At 41.2% G+C, this 20274-nt stretch overlaps 1 protein-coding gene across 1 annotated transcript in view; it reads left to right on the plus strand.

Moving 5' to 3' along the window:
- Nucleotides 1-20274, plus strand: part of LOC124416179 (coiled-coil domain-containing protein 142) — a 320435-nt gene that overhangs the window by 275608 nt on the left and 24553 nt on the right. The window contains exons 8-9 of the mRNA XM_046897102.1: nucleotides 1153-1270; nucleotides 1373-1560. Coding sequence (XP_046753058.1) covers nucleotides 1153-1270; nucleotides 1373-1560 — 306 coding nt within the window. The remainder of the gene's footprint in view (nucleotides 1-1152; nucleotides 1271-1372; nucleotides 1561-20274) is intronic.

Here is a 20274-nt window from a genome sequence, read left to right on the forward strand (position 1 = left end):
TGTCTAAAATCTGATAACCTAAAATTTGTTTGCCGATTCCTATATCCTAATTCTTGAAAAGTGTTATTCTCATTTTGATTTTGTAAACTCATATTTCAAACGTTATTGGTTTGATTGTTTTGACTAAATATCCTACGTTTTTCTTTCTCGCGTTCTTCATGCCCTAAATCCAAGTTACTCAGTGCTTGTATAACCCTTTTCGTATCCAAAAAATCCACCACAGCAAGTGCATCTCTAACACGCCAAGGCATTTGTTGTATTATAGTATAATTAATTTCAAATTGGTCCAATTTCGGAATGAAATACCTCGCTTGTTTCGATTGTTCCATAAAATACGTTATCAAATTACCATCCGGATTTCTGTAACGACGCGAACTCCATTTACTTTTGACCTTTACTTGTATTGGTATTGAATAAAATTCAGCTAAGAATGCCTGTTTAAACTCTGCATAATTTCTTATCAAATGTGAATTTACTTCCATCCATATTTTTGCTCTCGACTCCAGTATATTGTTTGCAATGATCAATTTATGTGCCTCTGATACATTTTTTAACTCAAAATAACTTTTCATATTTTAAATAAATTCAACTGGGTTTAATTGCTCCTCGTTAGAAAAAGGTTGTAAGTTAATATCTATTTTTACTTGTTGAAGACTATTCATCAATCCTTGCATCAGCAAATTACCATTATCTATTCCAGGCAAATTTCTTAATTGTTCTAGTTCTCTAGTTTGTTGTTCAATTTTGCCACATTCTCCCGCAATAGGGCCGGCAACAAAAGTGAAATGTAAGAAGAAAACGGCACAGCTGTTTGTACTTTTGGCGGCCCTATTGCGAGAACCTCAGTTCAAAGCGCCATAAATGCACGTCGAGAGCTCATTGGCGGGGCTAATTCTTAGAAATATCCTCCCCTACACCCCCATAACCCCATATATGGCGCGAAACAGTTTGATCTATCAATACATTGTTTGATATGCCCACATACAGTTTGCTTTTTCCCTATAAGACAAGATCTGGTCAATTTTCATATCAGGTCTGATATGGACGATTCATATCTGGCCATATTAGGGCTTATCAGAAAAATTTTCGACGGGTAGTTTATTATTCTTCCCTAATTTACGACTCGATTCACTCAATATGAATTTATTACAGGTCAGGTTCTATTACCAATACTAGAAGTGGTGGACGATTGTCAAGTGTCAAATATGATTCTCAAGATCATGTGCGAGTCCTGGCTCGACTACATCTACTCACACAGCATCAAATTCAGGTATATAAAACGAATGTGAAACTGCATGACTTGTTGAAATTATAGAGGCTTAATGATTGGTGTTAGCACAACAGATGGAACTTTTGTCTTTTCTTGATATAGTGAGTGGGGAGCCTTACAGTTGTTAACAGACTTCGCCTTTGTCAAGACATGGCTGATGGAACGTTCCATCATATCACCAACTGTAAGAGGGCATTTGCTTAAGAATGAGGTTCTTCGACGATGCGAAGGTGTTGGCCGCTTGCTTTTGAGAAATCCTGGCGAAGCTATAGTTATGCACAAACAACGAGGTAAACGATGAATTAATATGGATGATTGTGGTTGAAAATTAAACAATCATTTATTTCTTAACTATTCAATTCAGTTAATATATTAGTGAAATTAATGTTGTATGCATCCCTGAGGAAAATATAACGTTCGGTATTCTTAGAAAGCTATTAGATAATTCCCAAATTTTGTGATATTGAAAAAAAATTTATTTTCAATGAATTTTTATGAACAGTTAACTCGGTAAGATCTGTTTGAAACCTATCTTGAGATAAGAGGGTAGGTTTGAATATTTTTTAAGTTTTCCATATGGTTTCCATCGAGGCTGTGCCTAGTCGAGGAACCCAGATTGGTTCTTATTTAAACGCGTTATAAACGTACATTGCATATATTTCAGGCGGCGTCAATTGAGTTTTGGTAAAACATTTTTTTTTATAGACGATACTTTCTCAAAACATGACTATAGCTCAGTCAAAAAGTACGAGTAGAAGACCTGAAATTGCAATCATTGAAAACCTCGATTTTCATTTCCCAATCGCGCGTTATTGGTAATCTAAATACATATTTTGTAAAATAATTAATTTATTTTCAACTTATGTGAAGAAAATCATGGATATGTAGGTCTAATGTATACGCAGAAATCATTTTTCAATGTTTTCACGCTCGTATAGGCCCTGCTTGGGAAACATTTATTCCAAATAAACAAAAGAAACACAAACATTATTGTTTCCTTAACAAGGTTCAAGTTGTTGAGTACAGAATATTAAATACAGAATACACATTAACCGTAGGTACAAGTAAGCGGTTATATGTCTAGGACCCACTGCAGAAATCGTTTCCCACGGTCCAATTTGATATCCGATTTCGATTAAACGGCCTATTTAAAGTCCGTTGTGATATTTCGCATTGTTATGTCCAAGTCTGGATTTGAACGGGGATCTTCGCATTACTGATCGCATGTCCTAACGACTACGCTATACTACCGCTTGGATAGTCTTCCTACTTTTCCTTTCGTCATTTTTACCAAAGCACTAAAGAAATTCATCAATAATAACCAATTAACTGATTATTCATAAAAATCCGCTTTCGTCGGCACAGCTGTATATTAAACGCATAATATATTATAGAAATATGGGTTTCAGTGAAGTTTTCCAAAGTGATAAAAATGTTCCGCGGTAAATGCGTCGAAGATATTTCAGAAATATTGAACACAGCATATTTGAATCGTTAAAAGTTTACAATGTTTTTGTAATAATGAAAATGCTCCGTTCAAAATAACATGTCTGAAATTTTTCCGAAATATCCGAACATGATTGTGCAGTTGTCATGTTTTTTGAAACATTTCAAAAACATCCAAAATGTTACGCTACAGTTGAGATATTTTTGGAATGTGACGAAAGTTTCGGTGATGTTATATTCCACTTCAAATATTTCAAAAATATATTTATCACATCAATAATGTTACATTGCACTTGAAATGTTTCTGAAATATTTTTATTTTATCAAAAATATTATATTGCACTTGAAATATTTCTGAAATATCCTGCCATATCGAAAATGTTATATTGCATTTGAAATATTTTTGAAATAGATTTATAACATCGAAAATATTGTATTGCAGTTGAAATGTTTCTGAAACGTTTCCGAAAAATTGGAAAGTAAATATTACAATTGACTTCTTCCAGAAACGTTTCAGAAATGATCTTAAAATTATGTAATGAATCTGAAATATTGTAACATTTTTGAAATATTCCTGACATATTTCATGCCGTGTAAGATTTTAATGTTTTTGCTCTTGTGGAGAAAATTAGCGGTGTTCAATTACCTGTTGACTTTGTGTTGGTGTCTTTGAATGTGATTTTCCCATTTTATAACGTTCCCATTGATCCAGTGATTCAGGATATAAAAAAATGGCGGTGTTTGATTTCTTTCAATGTGCTTGCGACTGATGGGCCCACCTAATGTGTGCATCAAATTTGTATTTTGATGCGTTATATTTAAGTTTACAGCACTACCTATACTCAAACTTCTGAATCAGCCATGTGTTCTCCGCTTTAACCCATTGTTTTGGCAAAGTATCAAATCGTTTGATAGTATTGTATTGCGCCTATTTCTGTCTCATCTCACTTGCTATTTAAAATCGTCCTTACGCATGAACTCACACTCGCGTGCAATATTTACATGCATTCTCTACCTCGAATCTAGCCGCTTGCCCGTGACTCGCCTCGCAACACATCAGCTGTATCTCATGTATTGTCACCGTCGCAAAATCTATCCATGTGTTGTGACGTGGTAGGTCTACCAGCCCGTCACCGACCCGCACCTCCACTCCCAGGCGACCGCGAAAAGTGCTCTTTGGAGCAAGGGAGAGTCCTGCCGTACCGGACCGAAGAACAACCAGAGTTAGCTTTAAGATTGTTGTATAATTGGTTTGCTATATAATTGTGCCGGACTTCCGCTCCCTGATCGTTTACGACGAATTGCTGCCGTTTGAGAAATCGGAGCTGTCCTTCGTAGAGAAAGGACATTAACATCGACCTCGCTGGCCATAGCTTTTCACCGGCCTCAGGCCATTGTCGATCGCAACAGGTTGCCGGCTGGCTTCGGTCGGCCATTTTAGGTGTAAAAGCCCGCGAGCCTTGTGGTAGCTAAGTTTTTCTATTGATTGTATCTTTGATCTTAGTTGCTGCCTTGCTCTATCATCGAGATAATATACTCTGGTTGTTTATCCGGTGGTTTGCTGCCGCTTTAATTTAACGAATAATTTGTAATACAACTGAGTGCCGCTTCCCGGCCGCGTACAGAGTACGTACGTGCGAGAGAGAGAGAGAGAATCTGCGAGTGAGTGTGTGCGCCCGTGCCGTCGTAGCCGAGCGTAACTACCACCGTCAAGCGTAGTTACAGGTGACCGTCATTGTATATTGTAGTCAAGCGAAAGAGGATTGTTCCGTATTTGTATGGGACACTGAACTGTTAACGAATTTGTTTTTGGATAATTCTGTGATGAGACAATGAACTGTTAACGATTTTGTTTTGCTTATTATTCGCTTGACGTAGTCGCTTGCCGCTCGATAATGCCTGCTTGTACAGTTTGATTTTGCCGTGTTATATTTAATTATTCAATTTTGTTCCGATATTGTGTCTTACTTTCATTTGAATTGTATCGAAGCGTACTGCCACCGATAAGACCGCTTGCCGTGTAAATAGTTTGTTCTGTGCCTTCTGCCTTGCCGTAACGGCTCCTTTTTGTTAATATATGCTGGTTATTACATCTACAGTCAATCGATTGTCATACGTACTATCTCACCTCCACGCCCAGGTTTCCCTCACCGCTAGCTAGTCGGCTGTTTTTGCTTGCCTGCCCTTCTTATCGATTTCGCTTTTGATTTTGTTGTTGTGAATTTGGTTCGCCGTCCGAGTCAGCGAACACTAGCTATAGTCAAGGGAATTGAAACTGATAAGAGTATAGTCTCTTACGGCTCTCTCGAGTCTGGCGCCCAACACCCGTTCTTACAGTGCCATTAAATAATATTCCACCCTATTACTGCCATGTTGGAGACCGCGATTTTTGTAAACCTGTCTCTGCGCCGAGCCCGCTTTGCCCCGGGTGAGGTAAAAAGCACGTTACAGTGTATCCTTTTGATTCTGTAAACCATCAGTCTTCTCATCTTCATCATCATCCTGTTTCATTCACTATTGTACCTCATCACTAATTCGCGAATCCTACATTGATGATCTACATCTTTTAGTGATCTCTCTAAACACCAATATTGGCTGATTTGGTGATGGACGTTTTGGAATCTCATTGCATCAAACAACCTTACTTTTTAATTACCCTTTTAATTTTGTTACATACACAATGTTTTAACTGCTGATCCGCTCACGCGTGTAGATTAGTTAGTTGATGTATATGATAATTATCACTCTGTTTTGCAATTAACTTGCAAAATAGAAATACAATATTTTATTAGTTTTCTAGATGTTTAATTCATCAACAACGCTTTAAATATTTCCACTGACTGATTAAGTATTTCTTGGATGTGAAGGTCAATTAATAGACAACAGAATTGTCGACGTTCCGGCCCGAGTGGGGGCCCTCCTCGGAACAAAGATTTATTTACAGATGTGCGAAACACAATGGTGTCGTTCTGTATGTGAGGCTGACGGGGATTACCACACCACGAAATCCACCCACCGTGTGTGTAGAGGAGATGGCCAGGCCCGGCAGCCAAGTATGGACGGTGTTGACAGTCAGTCGGTCACCAAACAGAAGCATAAGTAGACCGAACCATCTCAACATACAAACTGACAGTAATTATTTCTATAGCCAGGCCGCCGTCTCACCATCGTTTCAGAAGCCACATTTTTTTAATTATCGTAGTTGGACACTGGCCCAAGGATGGGAGGAACGGCCGCTAAATTCAAGGAGGACGAGGAGGGACCAGGCCACACTAGCGACGCCCCGGGGTTTCTTTTTCCTTGTAGCTTTGTGCCGTTATGTGTTGTCCGTTTATTATTATCGATCGTTTTCCAATTGCTCAGCTTCTTTCCTTTACATCTGCTTAGAAAAAAAAACAGATTCGAGACTAGTCCAACCTTGCACATGCCCTATTTTATTCTCTAAAATATATTGTTGTAACCCAAAAGTAGTACGACTCGTCAAATTGCGTAAGTAGGTTAGATTGTTGCAGTCAAGACGGCTGAGCGATGCATAACCTGGAATGTGTCGAACCTCTGAACCAATGCATCGCCCAAGCGCCTGACTCAGCATTATAGAATTAATAAATTAACGGAGTAACGAAGACCAAGGACTGTTCAGAACAGGGGCCGAGCCCTGAACTACGCCAAGTGCCAGCAACGTTGTAACCGTTATCTAATAAACACCTTTTATACTTTGTTTCACCAATTCGTGGCTAAGTGAGAGAAATTTATCTTTCTCCTCTGTGGGAACAACCCGCGCTCTCCTATCCCTGCAACTAAGTAGAGATACAACAATATAGGTCTGTCTTCACAAGCTTTTATTCCTACATTATACACTGTAACGGCCACACTCGCCTTACGGGGAATCTAAGAACGAGCTAGGTCACCAGCAAACGCCCACAACGTGCAATAAGAATAATTACGGATTTAATCGAAATCGGCAAGAAAGCTGTTGGGCGCTAGGCCGCAATGACCACGATACGAGCGATAATATTTTAAAGCAGATAGATTTGAAACAAAAGAGGTGAACAGCTGCTCTCAGATGCAGACCTTGACCTAGGGATGCTCAGCTGTCAGTTTTTAGCAGAGGGGAACGTAGGGGCAATAAGTGAAACAACACATGTTAGAAAAAACACCGTAGGTTAATAGATAAAAGGGGAATTTATTTAAGGCGAATAAGGAAGGTCTCAACTACTTAACCTTTTACATGCAAGCTCTTTGGTGAAGCAAATCACAATCAAGTCCCCGTGACGCGTCGCGGAAGGTGACGGGTAACGCGTGGGGAAGGATCGAAAATAACAATATCACTAGCGAAAACCAATACATACACGTTATGGCCAATATTATAAACAAGAGAATTAACAAACGAGGACGCCAAGCCAAGCGGCTCAAAATGGTTGATATAGAACGCCTAATTCGACATAAAATATTTCAACGAATTAATTATTGATAATTACAAATGCGGAATTAGATATTAAATTTACTATGACCTATCCGCTATAAGTACCAATAATGGTGGCTTCGATCGGTTGCGTCTGAATCAGAGAGAGGTGTCTTCAAGATAAAATCACGGTAATATCTCGGGAAGTCGTGCGAAAACGGGAGCTTACTCACAAAGTATAGGCATCGTTATTCTTGGAGGAAGGGACAGGATACAAGGCACAATCCACTAACGGAGATACACGTTATTAGAGTAATAGAGAAAACACGTCTAATCGCTACGTTAGCAGGACGAGAAGTGACGCTATCATGGCGGTCTTCCCCGAGTTTCGTTCGCGTTGCCGATACAGGAATAGGAGACAGTCGGGAGATGGCATTGTTGCGTTGGTCTCAGGGGGATGCGGCCGGTAGGTTTCCCGGCAGGGCTCACGGCTCTCAGCTGTTTCTCCGGGTCTCTCTCGTCGTACGATAGGCGGCTAACCGTTTGGTTGAGCGGGGTCGAGCGGACGTAGTCTCGTTCACCGCCGGTAGTTGGGGCCGATGTCGGCCCGCCGAAAAAGAGCTTACATCTGTTTGACGCAGATGGAACTGCGATGCAGGACTGCAGGAGGTTGCAGTTCACCGATTCGACGCCAGATTACGCCAGCGGTAGCGGAATCAGCGGGATCGGCTTGACATCTTCAGGTCTCGGTGGTATTGGTTGTTAGAGTGCCTTTTTGCCCCCAGCTGATGGACACAGTCCCGTAGATGGACGGAAGCCATGTAGATATTTCGGAAGTGCGGCAGAGGCCCAGGTACTTTGGCCGCGGCGTTAAGGAACCTGCCCGAGGTAAAGCCAGAGAGATGATTGCATGCTCTGGTTGGTAGAGGCGTTCGGGAGGTTATGTGCTGTCGGCGTTCTCCGTGTTGACGTTGTCTCGGGTTGCCCGCTTATGGGAAGGGATTGGAGGTAGTCGGGACATAGGGAGAGATATTTAAAACAAACGGGATGAGGAAAATGTTCTATTTAATTTTAATTGGGCCCATATTTTACGCCAGGACTTCTCGTTGCTACCGTTTGATAACAAAGTTTGGGGTGAAGGTGGCGGTCCATAACTTGCGTTGCAAGCGCAATGTTACATACCCCGCCACTCAATGGAATTCGCGGATCTCACGACGCGAGTTTCCGTAACCGACAACTCCACAAATTGAATGTTTAGTGATCCCTGGTCTTTGTGTTGTGACGTTGCACCCCCGCATGCACGTCACAATAAGCCCCAAACCCGCGGAGCAAGGCCGAACAAAGCCGAACCGGCCCGGGCGCACCCGAAGACGCGCCGGGCCGGCCGGAGAGACCATTCTTGTGCGAGCCGTCAAAGAAGAGAGCAGCAGCAACTTCGGCAATGACACCACCATTGAAGGTCAGCCAATCTAAGTTGTTCAACCTCGTGCACATGACGTCACTCACCTCCTCCCCATTCACCACATCTCACCACTGCACTCTAACCAAAATCCTCCGCACTCATCCTACGCTCATCCCGCCAACCACTCGCTCACCTCCGCGCGCGCACACACACATACACGCACACACGCACACACACATTAGATTTAGGATGATTAGTATTAAGTTCACGCTATTCAGCCGGGGCGTGACCGGCCGCCACGTGGGAACCCCGTCCTTTGTATTTTAGTTTTTAAGGCCCTTCGTAGATCCGAAAAATACAAATTACCGTTGTTTTATAACATTTCGACTTACTTATACCCCGTCTCTCGTCTCCCTCCTCCCCATCAATATAGCGTGCGAGGACAGCTCGTCACAGTGTGATTGATTCGACACTCGAAAGGAACGGTATTTAACACGAAATTACATGGGCAATTCCATATCAAGTGGGACAGGCTTTTGGGGCGAATTTTTCTGGACTTGACACCGATTTACATAAAAGTAGTTAAGGGTGAGAAAAAAATGTCTGACAAACCTTTTTTTTATATTCCCAATATTTTCGGAACTATCTACCTCTTCGTTTTGACGCATTTTTTTTTTTCGAAAAATCATAACTCCGGTTACGTTGGTCGTAGGAGGATCGGTTTGGGCTCATTTTGTTCGCAAAAGAATGTTGTTTTCCAAAAAAAATATGTCATCAGGTTTTTAGACAGCTAATTACAAAATTTTCTCCATTTCCGGAAACAATTCGAGATTGCGGAAAATTGCTGTTTTTTTTAAATCTGACATAAATCACAGACGTGGATACGTGTTTTCTCTCAGTGCTCTGTAAATTTCAGAGTGGGAGAACGGCCGTTTTTTTCTACAATTTCAATTGAGTATTACATCGCTTGTTCAGTTCGGTGAGTTCTTGCCTATCTTGGCTTCACCAGTGCCGCTCTAGCGGCCAACGCATGTACGAGCTTCCGTTGGCACAGAGTAAAGCCTCCCTCTGGGGAGGCTTCTCTCTGGTTAGCATCAGATAGGTGGCCACGAGCGCCTTAAGTACCAGTTTCGAGACACCTGACGTATGTGAGGTTAGAACAGAACGTTCGTAAATTCGAAGGCTTGTGACGAGAGGTGACTCTCGCACTTATTTGGGGGGGGGGGGGAGAGAGGAGGGAGACGAGAGACGGGGAAGAGTGAATTCACGCGCCGTAATTGTGTAAATGAAGAAACTCTAATTTATTTGTTTTGTGATCGGTCTCGAGGGGGGTCTTAGGTACTAGGTAACAATGGGGTTGATCCCACGTGGCGGCTGGTCACGCCCCAGCCGATTAGCGTCCTCCTTAAATCTAAGTCCTTAAAACTAATGCATAATTACTAATGATCGTGTGAGTGAGCGGGTGGGTGTGTGAGTGTGTGGGTGTGTATGGGGAGGGGGGGCGTGTGTGAGGGGATCTGAGGAAGATGCAGTGTTTGGATGCGGTGATTGGCGGTGGCGGTGCGGAGCGTGGTTGGTGCACGGTAAAATGGATCTAGATCAGCTGACCTTTTCGTAGCGCTGTTAGGCAGTCTCCAAGGCGTCCGGCGGCGTTGGTAGCTGGCACAAGAGTGACTTCTCCGGCCGGCCCGGCGCGTCTTCGGGTGCGCCCGGGCCGGTTCGGCATTGTTCGGCCCCGCTCCGCGGGTTTGGGGCTTATTGTGACGTGCACGCGGGGTGCAACGTTACAGGCTATAACTAGTTCGGTAGACGGGAAAAAATTTCGTTTGCGTCGTGAGTGAATCAACATGCCGTTCTTAAACTGCTGCAAACCATTCGGTCAGATACATAACCACGAATGTTCTAAAAATGTACGTCATGTTCCACAGTCAATTTGTGACAAAATTCCATCACTGACAATCAAGCAATATATTAGTGATTCTTGCCGAAAAAGAATATCAGGAGGAGAGTTGCCCCCGATCGAAGTTCAAGAAGATGAGGATCGTTCTAACTCCATGGAAATTGAAGACCCCTGTTCCTCTTCTTTGACTTCTACACCTTCTAATACTGCGCCGTCGACTCAACAGTCTCTCAACGAATTTTCACAAATAGACAAGGAAGTAGCTGGATCTTTGTTAAACCTCTTTTTGCAAAGCCTTGGTGAGCCTCCATTCAATAAAGACCATCTAAACAGTATCACTGAAAAGAAAAACGCACTGAAAACAGTGACCGATGCTTTGAGACGTAAGTTGCTGGATATCGATGACCCAGAAGAAGATCCTGGCACTGAGATGATTTCGCAGCTAAAACAACGGTTTCGGGAGGTGGAAAGAGATAGAAGTAGCCAAGTGCAGATCCTAACAGTTTTACCAAAAAGCTGGAGTATCAACAAAATACAAAACGAGTTTGGTGCTTCGAAGCGCATGATCCGCGCAGCTAAGGAATTAGTCATGGAAGAGGGAATCTTGTCTTCTCCGAATCCAAAAGCGGGTAAAATACTTGCCGATGAAACGACATCGTGCGTCCAAGATTTCTACAGAGATGATACTAACAGTCGAATCATGCCCGGAAAAACGGATTGTGTCACCGTTCGCGTCAACAACGAGAAACGTTCCCTGCAAAAACGCTTGATGCTGTGTAATTTAAAAGAACTGTACAAATCATTTGCTGGTAAATATCCCGATAAAAAAATTGGGTTCTCTAAGTTCGCGGAGTTGAAACCGAAGGAGTGCGTACTGGCAGGTGCAAGTGGAACACATAGTGTATGTGCATGCGTAACCCATCAAAACGTCAAGCTAATGTTTATTGGAGGAAAGGTCAAAGATCTTGCTGATGAACACAATCTTTCTTACATTTCCTACAGGCATTGCTTAGAACAAATGATCTGCAATCCTCCACAACCTAAGTGCTATCTTGGTCAATGCCGCGAGTGCCCTGGCGTCAATCACATTACGGATACACTGAGGCAGGATAGTTTTTTGGACCAAATTACGTTCAAACAATGAATGAACGTAGATCGCTCCAACTTGGAAACTCTGGTGAAGACCACAGAAGAGTTTGTTGACATGTTCGGTGAAAGTTGACAAAAGCTGGTTGAGCACGACTTTATCGCAAAGCAGCAAAACAATTTTCTCGAGTCTACCAAAGTCGACCTGAAACCCGGGGAAGTTATCGTGCTTTGTGACTTCGCAGAAAATTATTCATTCGTACTACAAGATGCTGCACAATCTTATTACTGGACAAACAATCAGGCAACTATTCATCCTTTTGTCGCCTATTACCGAAATTCAGAAAATCAGCTAGAGCATGTCAGTTTTGCAATAATATCAGAAATCCTGCTACATAATACCGTTGCAGTACACTTGTTTATCAAGAAGTTTTTGAATTTCTTGCGAGATCAACGGGATCGGGCACTGCGGAAAGTCATCTACTTCACTGATGGTGCAGCATCACAATATAAAAATCGCAAAAATTTCATAAACTTGACGCATCATCGTAAGGACTTTGCTTGTGACGCGGAGTGGCATTTCCTTGCTACATCGCATGGTAAAGGACCTAGCGACGGGATTGGTGGCGTACTCAAAAGATTGACAACACGCGCCAGTTTACAAAGGCCGTATGATAATCAAATTGTAAATGCGCGTAATCTATACGATTGGGCTACTGCATATTGTGAGAACATTCACGTGAACTTTTGCTCTAAAGAAGAGTACGTGGTTGAAGAAGCTATACTTCAGCCCAGATTTGATGAAACGGCGACAGTTCTCGGTACACAAAAACGCCATGCAGTAATTCCGCTAGCAGATCATTTAATTCGTACAAAAATTTTTTCTTTTTCGGAAGAATTTTCGGACCACAAAATATAGTCAGTTACGTTTAATATAAGTATTAGTTGTAACTATAGGTTGTAAAGGCCACACTCACCTTACGGGGAATCTAAGGATAAGCTAGGTCGCCAGTAAACGCTCGCAACGTGCACAAGGAATAATTATAAAATTTAATGGAAATCAGAAAGAAAAAAAAAACTGTTGGGCGCCAGGCCGCAATGACCACGATATAAGTAGCAATACGTTGAAGCAGATCAATAAGAAAAAAACAAAGGAGGTAAACAGCTGCTCTCAGCTGCGGACCTTGACCTCGGGATGCTCAGCTGTCAGTTTTTGGCAGAGGGGAACGTGGGGGCGAAGAGTGAAACAAAACACGTAAAACGAAGCACCGTAGGTTAGTAGGTAAAAGAGGGATTTATTTCAGGTAGATAAGGAAGGTCTCAACTACGCAACCTTGAACATGCCACCTCGTCGGTAGAACAGAGTACAGATAGGTCCCCGTGACGCGTCGCGGAAGGCGACGGGAAACGCGGGGGGAAGAAACGAGAATAACAATGTTTTAACAAAAGAATTAATATCGGGGATACAATTAATGGACGGTGACGCCAAGCTAAGCGGCACAAAATGGCTAAACTAGAACACCTTAATCGACATACAATATTTCAACAAATTATTTATCGATAATTACAAACGCGGAAATTGAATATTAACTACTCTAGGACTTATTCTATATAATATTACAAGATCACAATAGTTAGAACGATATGAATAACACAAACAGGCAGGAAGATATTATACAAAAGACACAACACTCGGTAGTTGTCGCAAATATTCATCGAATACTGACTATTTTCTCGGTCCTTGTCATTTTATATTAACAATTGCGGTCGACTATACGCGATGTCGGTAACAAATATATGGTGACACGGAGTATATAGACTAGATATGGGCGGAATAATGAAGAGACGCTACTAATACAAATAAAGAATCGCACTCACATGCACACACACACTCACACAGGGGGTGGTGTACACATGATAATACAATAGAAATGAAATGGGGATGAGAATATTAACAAAATATTAGCACACACCAGGCAAATAGATTAAAAGGTAGTTAATCTAAAGGTAATAAGCACACGAAAACCCAAGAGAAAAGCAACGGATGGAAGTACCGGTAATGGCGGCTTCGATCGGTTGCGTCTAAATCGAAATGAGATATATTCAAGAGAGATTTAAGGTAATAACTCGGGGAGTCGTGCGGGAACGGAAGCTTACTCACAAAATGCAGGAGTTAGTAATTCGTAGGAAAGCGATAACCAACGAAACACAAAACACAAAGGTAATTTCAAGAATTACTTGAGATAAGGCACGTCAGGTCACAATGATAGCAGGACGAGAAGTTAACGATAAGGTATAGAAAACGAAAAGGTACGTCAACTCGTTACGATAGCCAAACGAGAAGTGACGCTATCATGGCGGTCTTCCCCTAGCTTTGTCAGCGTTGCCAAAACAGTAACAGAAGACAATAGGGAGATGGCATTGGCGCGTTGTCTCTGGAGAAGCCGGCCGGTAGGTGTCCGGGCAGGGCTCGCGGCTCTCAGCTGTTTCTCCGGGTCTCTCTCGTTGTGCGATAGGCGGCTAACCTGTTACGTTCGGAGAGGAACGCCACGAGTTGATTATGATTCACTGCGTGATTTTGGTTAATCTCTTGACCTACGTAGTTGATGTTCGAAAATCTGCTCATCAGCTCCTCAGCTCTTCTCGTTCGGCTCAATTAATTCTGAGAGTTTGTAAGGTAATTAGGCTCGTGCCAACCATCACTGTGCGTGATTGAAATAATTCTCTTTACACAACACTTTAATTTAGAATAAACATTTATTAATAATCAACAATCTCCGTCAACTTCTCAGTTGTCGAATTTACAATAGTTTATAAACTGCTGTTTTGCTTATTACAATCACAACTGTTATTAAATCTTCGAGGTTCTGAGTTTGACCTTATTCACTGAGTCTAAACTTTTCTATGATTTGTGGATTAAACTCTGTTCTAAAGTTGTTCTGCTTTCTATGACGTCTAAAACTGTTCTTCCTGATGTCTGGATTTATTCTGCCCTGATCTCTATGATATCTAAGACTGTTCTGCTTTAATTTAAATTAAGGTTGAGAAAAGAGGTGGAAAAAGTAGGAGGAGTTCGAAGGATTACAGTTTCTCGCGGGTCTAGGATGATTGGATGAGGATATTAATTAGTATGGGGGTAAGGTTTCTGATTAGTGCGTAGGATCTTGGCGGGGAATTAGCGTGAGGTGGTTGGTTTAGAAAGCAAGCGGCGATACGCTAATTGGCCGCGTGATCATTAAATAAGGGCGCTATTCCTAATTCTGAGAATAAGGCTTCTATATCTGAGAGCTATTCATGACTTCTCTTCCCACGTTTCCTCTGTTTAGTCTACTCGACTATCTTTATTGAGTGATAATTGCAAGTGTTCATTACTTTGAAGCATTGCAGCTGCGATCGTAAATTAAGGGATTTATTTGAAAGCTAATGTTGAAAAATATAACGGTCAAATGTGAGAAAAATATAAGTACCATATATGTATATAAGTTTAGCTGATGAAATAACGGTTAATATAGCGTAGAGAACTGTCGATATAAGAATATTGCACGTTATGATTATAATTGTGCATGTCGGTATTAGTTTAAGAACTACGGGTAAGAGCTCCTAAAGCTCTCCTATGGTAACTGCACATCGGTAATGTAGGATACAGAGAGGGTGCCCCCGTGGATACCGGCTGGCACGTAACAAACCGTCAGGTTGAGCGGGGTCAAGCGAGGGTGGTTACGTTCACCGCCGGTAGTCGGGGCCGTTGTCGGCCCGCCGAGGAAGAGCTTGCGTCTTTTCGATACAGATGGAACTGCGATGCTGGACCATCAGGATTTGCGGTTCACCGATTTGACGCCAGATAATATTAGTGGTATCGGAATTGGCGGAATTGGCTAGACGCCGTTCGGTCTCGGCGGCAGTCGTTCGGAGATGCTCTTTCCCTTCAGTTGATGGACACAGTCCCGTTGATAGACGGCAGCCCTGGAGATATCTCGGGAGTTCGGTAGCAGAGACCCAGGTACTCGGCTGAGGCGTTGAGGAACCTGGCCGGGGTGAATCCACGGGGATGCTCGCATGCCCAGGTTGTTAGAAGCGTTCAGGAGGTTAGGTGCTGCCGGCGTTCTCCTTCCTGACGTGCTCTCGAGTTGCCCGCTCATGGGGAGGGATTGGAGGTAGTCGGGACATAGGGAGAGATATTTAAAACAAACAGGATGAGGAAAATATTCTATATAATTTTAATTCCGCCCATATTGTACGCCATGACTTCTCGTCGCTACCGCTTGATAAGAGAATTTGGGGTGTAGGTGGCGGTCTATAACATGCGTTATAAGCGCAATGTTACAAGGTAAATACAGTATCTTCAATTTTACTTAGAATAAATATTAAATATGAAGTTACGACAGCATAACTAAATACAAGGACATAACTGAAAATATTATTTGAACCAAAAAACCCATTTCTGAATTGTAAGTACCTAAGTAGTCTGCCGAAAATATTGCACAATAAAAGGTAAGTACTCATCAACATAATACTCAATTTAAATTTGAGAAAAAAAACGACTGGCTCTCCCACTCTGAAATTTACAGAGCACTGAGAGAAAACACGTATCTACGTCTGTGATTTATGTCAGATTTTTAAAAAATAGCAATTTTTCGCAATCTCGAATTGTTTCCGGAAATGGAGAAAATTTTGTAATTAGCTGTCTAAAAACCTGATGATATATTTTTTTGGAAAACAACATTCTTTTGCGAACAAAATGAGCTCAAACCGATCTTTCTACGACCAACGTAGCCGGAGTTATGATTTTTCGAAAAAAAAAATGCCAAAACGAAGAGGTTGGATAGTTCCGAAAATATTGGGAATATCAAAAAAAGCTATCGCAGACATTTTTTTCTCACCTCCAACTACTTTTATGTAAATCGGTGTCAAGTCCAGAAAAATTCGCCCCAAAACCCTATCCCACTTGATATGGAATTGCCCATATGTAGTACTATGGGGAGATTCTAAGATTCACGAAACAGCTGCCAGGCTGCTACCGCACCGCGCAGCTGTCGAATAGGTGTACGAAATCGGTGCGGAACGACCCAGGGCCGCGGATGGTTAAAATTCCATATGTTAGTTTTGCTCCAATTGCTCTAAAAATTTGACACAACATTCTTGAGATATTATGCATTTATAGAAAAAAAAAAATTTTAAATCGAAAAAAAAAAGTTTCAAGACCATACCCCCCCCCTAAATAAGTGCAAATAACCAGAAAATATTTGCCTTAAGTAATGAATACTGTGGCATATTTGTAAAACAGAAGGATTGCCAGTACAGGAGAGAACAAAACTCCATACGAAATACTCTGTGATAAAAAAACCTAATGTAGAGAATTTAAAAATCTACCGAAGTCTTTGTTAGTACATCAGAAGTATTGAGAAACGGTGAATGAGATAATGAAGCAGAACTAGGCGTACTAGTAGGATACACTCGAATAATGGTTATAGAGTGTCGATTAATAATAAAATAATAAATACTCGACATGTGAATGTTGTAGAATAAGGTACTCAATTGATTTGTTTAGAAAAGATGGATGATCAAAAGGATAGAGAATATGAACAAATAGAATCTAAATCCGATGATCTTGAAAATGAAGATTATGAGAGTGCATTTGAAGCAAATAAAACGAACGAAAGCATGTAGAAATTGTAGAAATAGAGGATGAAACTTTAAACAAACCTGTAAATAAAAACAAAGAAAAATTACCCATCGAAGAAAAACCAGTTAGGAATAAAAAAACAACCGTGAATAGGTATGGAAATCTAGTAACTCATTTCATTTATATAAACCTGTGACGTTGCACCACCACGTGCACGTCACAATAAGCCCCAAACCTGCGGAGCGAGGCCGAATATGGCCGAACCGGCCCGGACGCACCTGAAAACGCGCCGGGCCGGCCGGAGTGGCCACTCAAGTTCTGACCCCCTAAGAAGGAACGAGGAAACGCAAGGAGAAACCGAACCAGGCGAATCAGCGAAATCGGAGGTCAGACCACCGCATTTACTAACGACCACCGACCGCCAAATTGCATCACCGACGTTACTACACCCCATCTCCTCCCACTCCACCTCACCCCTGCACCCACACACACCCGCTACACCCCCCCCCCCCCCCCCCCCCGTTATCCACGCACTCACACACCTACACACTCCCACGCGCACACACACGCACTCTCATTAATTCTAAGGCCGTAGATTAAGACAACGCTAATCGGCCGGGGCGTGACCGGCCGCCACGCGGGATCAACCCCATTGTTAACTCGATTTAAGGCACTTCCAGAAACGCAAAATACACACACAAAGTTCTACCTACTACTTTGACGCGTGCACTATCTCAACCCTGTCTCTCGTCACCATTCTCCCTCTCCATTATAAGTGCGAGGCCAAACCCATCGTCACAAATCATGTTAATGCAAATGTACCAAGTACATTGGACGAGGCGATAAATTGTAATGAACGTAAAGAATGGCAAAAAGCGATGAATTCAGAAATGGAAAGTCTGAAAAAATGACACATGGGAAATTGTTAAAAAGCTGAAAAATAAAAGAATTATTGATGTTAAATGGATTTACAAAAAGACAAATGGTAATACGTACAAGGCATGACTAGTCGTAAGAGGTTTTCAACGAAACGAAAACGATGAAAATGTCTATCACCAGTAGGTAAAATGCCAACCTTGAAACTTTCATTGTCATACTCTTGTAAAAACAATTTGAACATAGAACAGATGGATGTAGAGACTGCATTTTTGAACGGTTGTATAAAATCTGAAGTATATGTTAATAAGTCCAAAGGATATGATACAGGTGACAATAAAGTTTACAAACTAGAGAAAGCACTTTATGTTTTAAAAGAAAGCCCAAGAGCTTGGTACGATTTTTTTCACGAATTTGGAGAAAACATGAACTTTGTGAAAAGCAACCATGATTACTGTTTGTACGTAAATAACAAAAGCAGAGACTCAATATACATGTTATTATTCGTAGATGATCTTCTGATTTGTTGCAAGATAAGAATAAGATGTATAAGATAAAAGCAGATTTGAGGAAAAGATTTACGATAAAAGATTTGGAGAAAATTTCAATCTACAGTTACATAGACATTGATTATAGTGATGACAAAAGTAAAACGGCGTTAAATAGGACAAAGTACATTGAATCACTGGTGATTAAGTACAATTCAGAAAATGCTAATCTATATCATACACCGATGGAAACGAAACTAAACTAGAATGAGCAAATCGAATAGACGAAAATATAATATATATATTGTAACGTGTCCGATTTTCGGTGAGAGCTGCTATAGCTCGTGCGAAGAATCGTTCGTTATTGTGGGTGTTTTTACCGCTGATTTTATTAGTAAAAACTGATTGAAAGATTGATGTGTGGCTTTCCTTCATTATAAGAGAAGAGTACGGATCGATCTTACCGCTAAATCGAACTGCTTATTACAATGCTTTGTCTAAGTTCTCTTTTACAAAGAATATGAAAATAAAAAAATTAAACATAAAAGTTTTGTGCTAAATTTTATGAATAAAGATAACTAAAGATAATAGCAAGTGTTTCTAGGTACTGCTCCTGATGGTTACAACGAAGTGTGTGCTGCGCACAAGTATTTGACATCGAATAGTTTCGTAATGAAGTTAAATTTGCGGTATGCAAATTAAGTCTCTATTTTCTGGTTTTATCACCTACTCATGCGTGTGCGCGTGCATGCGTTTCTGTGTGCATGTGTTTGTCGGGCTCTCGGACGACGAGTCAGTCCTCTGAGAGACACCGAAGAATAAACAAGACACAATTTACGACGGTGTGCTCTCTCTTCCCATCTCAGCTCCGATCCTACAGAATAATGACCTGGAAAAATGAATTATACATGTTCTTACAGCGAGGGATAGTATTTATTTAATCACACGAACCAATAAGCGGCTTTAGACTGTGAGCCAGCGTTCAAACTTCCTGTTTGCAGATTGCAGGTTCCAAGTTCACGGAGCAGAAAAATGTTAATATCCAATTCGAATTTCAAATTACAAATTCATGATTGAAGATTCAAAAGCCCTTGGATGCCATATTACATGAAAATATTAGGATTTTTTTGATTTTGAACCACTATAATAGATCCATCATCATAAATTTTGTAATTCTGACCTTGGATTCATTATCAGTGACCCAAAAAACCTCCGACTCTCAATTTCCATCAAAATCTAAATGATTTTAGATTTTTTCCACTATATTCGATTTGCATTCCATAATCTGACTTCAGATTTGAGATGAGTAACCTAAAAAACCTGACGGTACCGATTTTGATTCGAATCCGTCGATCTATTCTCAAGATATCATTTTCATTCGACTTTTTGCAATTTTGTCATTCAAGTAATTGAAAAAGTACTTGATCGATCAAAGCCAAAATCTAATCAGTTCTAAGTTTGGAAAAGCCGCGTCAATTGAGACCAGAATCATTGAAATCCAGTCACTCATTCTCGAGATATCGTCGGACAAAACAATTGATCAGATACATACGTACATACACACTCACAGACGTCCATCCAAAAGTGTTCGCTAGTTATTCTCTAGATCTTGAAATGTCAAGATATTTCAAGATCTAGTGAAAACTCAACTTCTAACTTTCGGGGAAATCACAATAACTTCCGTTTTTCTCCGTGAACGAAGAAACGGCAAGTTCAAAACTCAATGCGGTATGGAAACAGAATGCTTGAGTACTTCACGTGGCACTAGTAACAAAACCTCT

The sequence above is a fragment of the Diprion similis genome, chromosome 2, assembly GCF_021155765.1.
Source record: "Diprion similis isolate iyDipSimi1 chromosome 2, iyDipSimi1.1, whole genome shotgun sequence".
NCBI classification, from domain to species: Eukaryota; Metazoa; Arthropoda; class Insecta; order Hymenoptera; family Diprionidae; genus Diprion; species Diprion similis.